General features: G+C 29.4%; 1 protein-coding gene across 2 annotated transcripts; it reads left to right on the top strand.

Annotated features, from left to right (window-relative positions):
• Positions 1 to 1,636: 1,636 nt before the first annotated feature.
• LOC107957200 (transcription factor BIM2) lies at positions 1,637 to 4,734 on the top strand. 2 transcript variants are annotated; one of them, XM_041112453.1, is made up of 7 exons: positions 1,637 to 2,032; positions 2,251 to 2,335; positions 2,878 to 2,947; positions 3,096 to 3,191; positions 3,506 to 3,891; positions 4,159 to 4,285; positions 4,399 to 4,734. In XM_041112453.1, the coding sequence occupies exons 1-7, from the start codon at positions 1,909 to 1,911 to the stop codon at positions 4,492 to 4,494; spliced, it is 984 nt and encodes a 327-aa protein (XP_040968387.1). In that variant the 5' UTR covers positions 1,637 to 1,908; the 3' UTR covers positions 4,495 to 4,734. The 2 variants fall into 2 exon arrangements, with proteins under 2 accessions (XP_040968387.1, XP_040968388.1); XM_041112454.1 differs by lacking the exon at positions 3,096 to 3,191 and having other exon boundaries at positions 1,644 to 2,032.
• The last annotated feature ends 4,401 nt before the right edge of the window (positions 4,735 to 9,135 follow it).

Raw genomic sequence — 9,135 nt, 5'->3', positions numbered from 1 at the left:
TTTTAAAGTTTATATGACATGAAAGTTTATTATTGGATAGATTTTTTTAAATGAATATAACATTTTGGTGTAAAATGAGTTACGGAAGAATAGTTTTGGTATTACTTGTGACAAAAAAAAAATTAGGAACTAATTTAGGAAAAATGTTATAGTTTAGGAATTAATTTGTGGGTTAAGTCTTTTTTAAATATATATATTAAAATGTGTCTTAGGTCTTTGTACTATTCACAAATTTAGAATTTAGTTTTTATACTTTTATTTCAAGGATTTTAATTTTTTATTTTATTTTTATACTTTTATTTCAAGGATTTTAATTTTTTTACTTTCAGATTTCAAAATTTATGTCCACTTGTTAATACTATTTTTTTGTTAAATTGGTTGATGTCTTTTTACTTCTATTTTTTTGTTAACTTTTTCAATTTATGTCCTTTTATTTTTCTTTTTTTTGCTAAAATTAATAGTATTAACTTTTTCAATGTTAATAGTTTAACTTTTAAAATTTGAAAAGTAGATGGACTAAGTTCCTAAAAATAAATGAACATAAATTAAATTCCAAATTTGTGAAGATTATAAAGGCCTTGTTTGTCAATTGGCTAGTTGTTGATTGCAGTGACTAGTTTGACCAACTCATTCTATTAAATATTTATTTAAAAGTGTTTAGTAAAACTTAGCTGATAGCTGGAAGTTTATATACGTAAAATAACAAATAAGGGCATTACACATTTTATTTTTAAGTATTTATTTGTTTATAATATTTTAGTTTAAAACATCCATTATAGAAATCTATTAGTGAATATTTTTAAATAAACAAAATTCTTAAATTCCTTATTTGCGAATATTAAGCTTATCGAAATTGATAAATATTAATAGTATATAAATATACTTGTAAACTATATTTTCAGTGATAATTATGTCATGTTCTTAATATGTAAATTAGTGATAATTATGTCACACTTTTGAATAAATTTGTCAAGTAGCATATTTCATAAATTTGTAATTTTTAAGTAAGCATGATCAGATAGATCTTTCTACATATCTCATTCCCAATTAACTGTGAAAAAAGCTGGACATCTCAATTTTTTTTTATTTTGGAGGTCTTAGCTTAACAAACTCTTACAAACCTCCATTTACCAAACACTACAACAAGATAATTTGACTACTCAATCCTCTATTTGTGCACAAATCAACTACAAAAGCTCAAAACTAAATTTACCCAACACCCTCGTAGACTTATAACATATTTTTACTTTTTTAAAAAAAGATTTAACTAATAAAGGCATCAATTTAAAAAAAAATTAGATACATTTTAATAATAAAATTAAATACCAATCACGAGGAATGAAATGATGATTGCTCACATCATTTCTTAATAATAAAATTTAGAAATTTAATAAAAACATTTTATAATTAATTATTTACCTCTTTAAAAAATACCTGAAACCATAATTATTTATTATCATGGGCGATGAACTATAATGATTTCCAAAATAAATAAAAAAACCATTTAAATATCAAAAGAAAAGAATTATAATTTAGATACTAATATGTGAGTTAAGTAAAAAAAAGAAAAACAAATCAAATATCTTACATTCGGCTCAATTACTACAAATAATTATCCTATATTTATCTCCGGGCAGTAGTACAAAATTTAATGCCCAATTGAAGTAAGCCTCACGGGACATCCATGAACTCATCCACATCACATTTCTTTCTCCACTGCTGTTCTCGCCGGGAACCAACCAACCAAGAAACCCCATTTTTTCCCCCTTCCCATTCTCTCCAATTCCTTCACTTTTTCTATCAAACCATTCAATCATCCTTCTTTTTCGATCTCCCCATTTTTGGGTTATTATTTTTTTTCATAATATTTTTGGTCCTTTGTTTTTGTCATCCGGAGAAGGAAAATAAATGAGAACAGGAAAGCAAAGTCAAGAGGAAGAAGAGTACGAGGACGAAGAGTTTGGTTCCAAAAAACAAGGCTCATCTTCTAATCAAATTATGTCCGGAAACGCCATTAACAACTCCAACAAAGGTAATATTAATTTGGATCCCACCCTTTACCCCCCCCCCAAAAAAAAAAAACCCAGATCGCCTCCTTTCCTTTTCTTCTCTATTATCACTGTTTTTTCTAGAAGATTAAAGATTTTTTGTTAATGGGTTTTGTTGAATTTTGAAATCTGTGTATTCTTTGATACCTGATTTCTGGGTTTGTTTTGTATTTACATTTTTTTTCTGGTTATTTGGAAGCAGGTGGGAAGAACAGTGATAAGGCTAATGCTATACGATCGAAACACTCGGTTACCGAGCAGAGGAGGAGGAGCAAGATTAATGAAAGGTATCTTCTTTTCATTTCTTCCAGTTTGAATTTCATTGTATTTTTTAAACTGGAAGTTTTTAGTCATACCCTTTAAGTAATTCTACATTTATCGAGTTAAAAGTCATAAATTGCATGTAAATGGCTTGGGATAGGCTGACTAACTTTATTAGCTTTGGTTTACTTTGTGGAAATTTTGATGATTGAAAAGAAAGTGGATTATCTAGTTAACAAACTGAACATTTGTCAAAGACTGCGGTATGAACTGATTTAAAAGAACGGTCGAGTTTAGTTTATAAAGTGTTTTAACTTGAAATGGCACCAGAAATTAACATGCTATTGGTTATGTGATGGTGAGAAACGATAGTGGATTGAAGAGTGTTTGCTTGTTCCTTTCCTTGCTATGAATTTAAGTACTTGTTGTATGTAAAAGGCTTGGAATCGGAATTTAAATGTTGTCGAATTACTGCAGCTTTATTATGGATTCAAGAGAGGTTGTGAATCGATGATGCTCGCTTTACTAAGTGAATAGTAATACTGATAAGCTTTCTGATGCCTTTTAGGTTTCAAGTATTGAGAGATATAATTCCGAACACCGATCAAAAAAGAGATACGGCTTCATTCCTGCTAGAGGTAGATTGTGAATCTGGGAAATCCTAAACTTTCAAATATTTTATGCACGTCCAATATCGTTGATTTTGCATCAAAAACTTCCGTTTACTTCATTAAGACTATTCTGCTTGAAAATCTTGTCAGATATCAGATCAATGTTCTTTTGCAGGTGATAGAGTATGTCCAATATTTACAGGAGAAGGTTAAAAAATATGAGGGTTCATACCAGGAATGGAATTCTGAGCCCGCAAAATTAATGCCATGGGTAGGATCTTCTATGCTTTCTATCTACGGGGTTTAGCAGTTAATTTGCAGTTTAAAACTATGTTGTCCGGACTCAGGTTTCTCAGATACTAGTATGGGTATGTTTGATGTGCATGATATTTTACTGGGCTAATTACTTATGGGGAATTCGATTTAGCTTGTTAATGATGTACATGATATTTGACTGGGCTTAACACTGGATTTTTCTTTTACATCCATTTAATCTCGGGACTAGCATATTATTTATTTTCAAAGTGTTAATTGCTTGTGTTAGTAAGTTACATGGTATTGAAGATTTTGCTTACTTTATTGTAGAGAAATAGTCACTGGCGTGTTCAGAGTTTTGTCGGTCAACAACAAGCTGTTAAAAATGGTTCTGATCCGGGGTCAGCATTTGCCGGGAAGTTCAATGAGAATAACATCAATATCAATCCCACGGTGATCGCAAGTGCACAAAATCCTGTAGAATCTGATCCTGTCAGAGACACTATGTCCAAAGCTATGGATCAGCAACCAGAGTTGGGAAGCAGGGGAATGCCTCTTCCCATCCGAGGTGATAATATGCTTGTGCATCCCCTTCAGAGACCAGTCTCTGAGGCTCAACCGACTGAGTGCTTTATTGGCAATGATACAGTGAACCAACAGGAAGATCTGACTATTGAAGGAGGAACAATTAACATCTCGAGTGTCTACTCCGAAGGGTATGGGATTTCCCGCCCACTTGCAAACTTTTACATCACTGCTCATGTTGATGAATATAATATGAATTGTTCTGATAGTTTACATCAGCAATAGTTGTTCCACATACAGCAATGGCTTCTATAACATTTGAGGCCCAAACGCTTATCATATGGATCTTTTTGCCATTGTTTGGGGATAGGATATAATACTTTCCAGCTTAAAATCGCGTTAGGTTTAGGGTGCTGAAGTATAAATTGATAATGTTTATGGATTCTGGTTTTGACCAGGTTATTGAACTCTCTGACACAAGCACTGCAGAGTGCGGGTTTGGATCTGTCACAGGCCAACATCGCTGTTCAGATCGATCTCGGAAAGCATGCTAATAGAGGACTAACATCAGGAACATCGGCTAAGGTATGACTGAAACAAAAGATCTTGGCCACTTCATGTTGGTTGATCTCCGTTATAGGGTTTTCTAGAGAAATTAGTCAAGATACAGAGCAAAATCGTTTTCAATATTTTGACAGGATCCACAGAGTGCCCCATTTCAGGCAATGACCCATCATAGAGATGTGAGCAACGGAGAGGAATCCGATCATGCTCAAAAGCGGATGAAGAAATGAGATGAGCAAGTTGAGAATTTTTGGCTTCTGTTGGGTTATTCCTTGTGTCATTTTTTAAGCTTCATTTGGTTAATGTATATGCATGCATTTTTAATATGAGCAGTCCCCATGATGTTATCTATCTATATGGAGTGGTTCCTCAGGTTTCTGTTGAGGGGATGTCAATGTTTGACCTCTATTATCATGGATGGATGTATCATTCATATTGTTTTAAATATATAAATTTATATTTTTATCCAATTCTCCATGTTTGGTATATAACCTTACTTGCTTTCCAGCATTTAATCATTGATACGCGATTCATGCTTTTTAATCAAAGATTCAACTGTTTGTTTTAATTAGGTTGAATATGGATGGTGGATTTGGAAATTTAGAAATCAAGTAATTTTTTAAACTAATTAATTATACTAACATGTTATAAATAACAGTATAGATATAGAGGTAGTAAATTATGCGTATTAAAATAAAAATGAACCTTTTATTATGTGCTATCAATTTAGTAGGTATGGGTTCAAATTTCAATATATTCATATTTTATTGAGGTTTGCTAAAATAAAAAGATTAATATAATTTATTTTAATTACGGAAAGACTTCTAACTGAATTAGTGTTTAGTTAACTCGTGACACTAACTGAGTTAGAAGCTTAGATAGAAGTATAGATACACAAATATATAAGTAATTAAAACACAAATATATTTATTAAAGTTTCACATAAAAACTTTAGTTTAAATAGTTAATGAAAAGGTTTTACAACCATGATTTCCTTAGTTCAAATTTCTTTATAGACACTTTTTTTTATTAATATATAAAAATATAAAAAGATAAAAACATTTATATAATCATATAATTTACTTTGAAAATAAAATGATTTTTGGTAATTTTCTAACTGAGTTAAAACCTAGTTGATGGGTAACACAAACTCAACAAAAGGCTTAATAAATAGTATAGACATACAAATATATACTAGAACACAGGTATGCTTATCAAAATTTCATATAAAAATTAAAAGTTGCTTTAATTTAATTGGTAAATGAAAAAGGATTTGTAGGCATGATGACCTTGGTTCAAATCTCATTACGAATAATTACTTAAAAAATATAAAAAAATAAAAATATCAACATAATCATATAACTTATTTTGCAAATAAAATAATTTTTTTTTAAAATTTCCTAATTAAATTGAGACCCAATTGATAGGTGACACCAACTCAATAAAAGACATAATAAATAGGGTAAATTAATAGTGTACCAAATAATTACTCAAAAATTATGACATATATCTTTTTAGATGACAACATATCCAAATTGTTATTAAGTTTTTCAAATTTTAGGCCTTCTCAATTTTTTTTTGGAAATTCTAACCTTTATGAAAATTTTGAAAATTTTAATTAATTCCTTATTTTTTAAAAAAAATTGATTTTTCCAAAAAAATTAAAAATTTTAGTTAAATCTCTTTAAATTTTTGAAAATTCTCAATAAATTTCAAAAAAAAAAAGTTTAATTTAACACCTCTAAATTTTTAAAAATTTTAATTAAACCCTTCAAAACTTAATATCATATTTCACGACTTGTCTAGATTGAACCAATTAAATTAGTTTACATCATTGTGCAAAAACAACACAAACAAGTTGTTTTTTTCTTCAATTTCAATAATGCAATATATTTGAAGATGTTTATGGGGAAGCTAAATCTTGGAGTACTTTTTTTTTTGAACAGATATCTCTATACGCATCAGTATTGAGTTTAGCTGTATGTCTTGTGTCCATTAGAATAATGACAATGATTTTAAAAATCTAAATTGTAATCGTTTATATATTTTTAATCTGTAAACAATTTCTTTTGAAAATGAAAAAAAAATTCATGAATTTAAATTGTTTTCGACATTGATGAGAGTCGAGGTCCTGTTAAAAACCTTAATAGAATTCTAACCCTAAAATTTATAAGTAGTCTGCCTCACTTGTTTATTTTCACAAAGTCAAAACATTTTTCCTATTATCTTACATGGGTAAATTTGAAGTATATGCCGGTTTTGAAAAAAAAATTGGGTTTTAAGTCGATTTTTGTGATATTTAAAGAAATAAACCGATTTTGGAGAGATAAATAGAAAATGCATTTTTTTTCGATGTTGGAAATTTGGAGAGAAAGATTTACTTGTGTTTGTGTTTGTGTTTGAGGTAGATATTATGATAGTTTTAAGGTATATTTGAATTCACGATCATGTGATAGTGCTCGGAGACTCACATGTTTCATCTATCGTATTGGGATGGAACCATTACCTTAGAAACCCATCGCATTGCAACTCAACCTCCAAGTTCACGGTGCTTATACGGTCACTGTTTGAATTATAAATAGGGCTCCTAGTTGATAGTGGTTATGCGGTCACGGGTTCAAGTTTCATGATACCGGAAGAGGATGTTCTATAAACCCCATACATAAGTTTGAGACCATAATCACGCTAGAAAAAATTTAGTTCGAAAATGGTTTTCTTGCACAGCAAAAAATAAAAATTTTGAAAACTAACTCGATTTATGATATTTATAGCAATAAACGCTAGACTGAATTTGCACATGTGTTTTCGGATAGATAAATCCTTGTTGTTTTCGGCTTTTAACCAAATGATTTTCTCTACTATTCTTGTACCACAAATTGCTTTAAGTGTGGGCTTGAACAATTGGAATCAAACACTGAATCAAAATTAGTTTTCTTTGTTGAAGTGTGAAAACGAAAAATCTCTTCTCAAATAAAAACTGACAGAATTTGTTATTCCAAAAAATAGATTCAATAGTTGAGAATAAATTCTCTCTATTTTTCAGCAGAGTAACAATATCTTAAAGTTGTGTGTAAATAGCCCTACTGGTGTCATAAATTTATAGAGAAATAAGGTAAAACCCTTGTTGAATTGTAGAAGTTTATTTCAACTAGAAAAACGAACTCCTGGTCTAACTAGAAGTATAGGCGGCAACAACCCTAATTACTATTACTAGGGTTTGTCGTGCACCCCTTTTAACATGAGAGGCTTTTGGGCCTCACCTATATCGAATTCAATTACAAGCACTTCCCGAACTTTTAACCCAATACTTTATAATTTGATCCAACTTAATATTTATTTTTCTATTTCCCAAAATAAACTTCTTAATATGTTTTCAGTTAAATAATCTTCCCAACCCAATTCTAATTCTATTAAAATCATGACGACTTTATTGTAAAAGAATCCATGAGAAAATACGTAACAGCCCGATTTTTCAGTGGTGTCAGAAATAGTGGTTCGACGCCACCAAATTCGGTGAGTAAGCTCGTAAATTTATTATTTAATATTTACGAGTCAAATATAGTATTAAAAAGGTTTCTGAATTGGTAATTTGTGTTTTATAATGATTTATTAGGTCAAGTACTGGTTTTAGAAAGTGAGATATCGGGATCTCATTTTTATAAACTGAGCCATAAATATTTTTATAAATATTTACGGAGTGTCAGTAAGATGGTATTAAATTTTTGTTGAAAAAATTTTAACGTTTTGATAATTAATTAATTAAAAAGGGCTAAATTGAAAAAGGTACAAAACTTGTTAGTTATAATAATTAAGCGATTAAATGGCTTGATGAATAAAAGAGGGAGGACTTAAGAAACAATTATATCTAAAATAAAAAGATAAGGTGGCATAAGGAGAGAAAATAATAAAATAAAGCCATTCAATGGCAAAATGGTAATTTAAGTAAAATTAAAACAAACAAATAGAAAATTCTAAAAGTTTCAATTGAATTCATCTTCAATTTCGGTTCAAAAACAGACATAGGAGAGAGCTTAAGCTGGTTCTTCATATTTTTGCTTCATGTGAGTTCAATTCTTACTTAATTTTTATGTTTTTGAGATTGTTACAATTAAGTCCAACAAAATCTTACCTTAGTTTTTGATGTTATTAAAACTTTTGGAAGTTACTATTGATGAATATTAGATTTTTTCGATGAATAAAATGGATTTAAAGCTTTGATTGTGCTGTATGATGATTTTGTAAAGTGATTTTGTTAAATATTGATTTTATGATTAAATTGTGAAAAGGTTAAAATATTAGGGTTTGATAGTGAATTTTTAGTTTATTAGGGGTTGTATAATGGCTTAGAATATTTGAATAAATTATTGATTGAGGACAATGAGTTAATTTGATAGATTAACAAATTAAAGGATTAAATTGCAAAAATTGTAAAAGTTTGGGGTAATTGTGTAAATTCAAAAAATAAAAGAGTATTAACTGTGAAATGAATTGGAAGTGAAACATATGCTAATTAATGATTAATTTTATATTTTAGATCAAGATCCTGTGGAAACTAGTGAAAAAAGAAAAATAGCAGAATAGTCTCTAAACTTTTGCAATTGCTACAATTCAGTCCAAGTAAGTTTGTACGGTTAAAAAATTTAATATTTTGTATAAATTTATAAATGGTATAATTATTTATTCTATTGTTGGAATTGAATTATTTTTGGAATTATAATATTGAATTGGATTTCGGTTTGAATGGAACGCGAGATTTGAGTACATCCATATTTTGGTGTATGATGGTATTAGAGGAGACAATGGCATTTTTCCCAAGTAAACCGGGGTTCAACATTTGTTGCGAAATCTCGTGTTTTACTTTATGTTCAGCT

This window comes from Gossypium hirsutum, chromosome A05 (genome assembly GCF_007990345.1).
Source record: "Gossypium hirsutum isolate 1008001.06 chromosome A05, Gossypium_hirsutum_v2.1, whole genome shotgun sequence".
In the NCBI taxonomy this organism is placed as follows: Eukaryota; Viridiplantae; Streptophyta; class Magnoliopsida; order Malvales; family Malvaceae; genus Gossypium; species Gossypium hirsutum.
This window is presented reverse-complemented; position numbering and strand designations above follow the sequence as displayed.

What these genes read in the sequence shown, in the direction of transcription:
- LOC107957200 (XM_041112453.1), top strand. Translation starts at nt 1,909, where the DNA reads ATGAGAACAGGAAAGCAAAGTCAAGAGGAAGAAGAGTACGAGGACGAA. An exon ending in CATTAACAACTCCAACAAAG is followed by an intron (nt 2,033 to 2,250) that starts GTAATATTAATT and finishes ATTTGGAAGCAG; the next exon opens with GTGGGAAGAACAGTGATAAG. An exon ending in AGGAGCAAGATTAATGAAAG is followed by an intron (nt 2,336 to 2,877) that starts GTATCTTCTTTT and finishes GATGCCTTTTAG; the next exon opens with GTTTCAAGTATTGAGAGATA.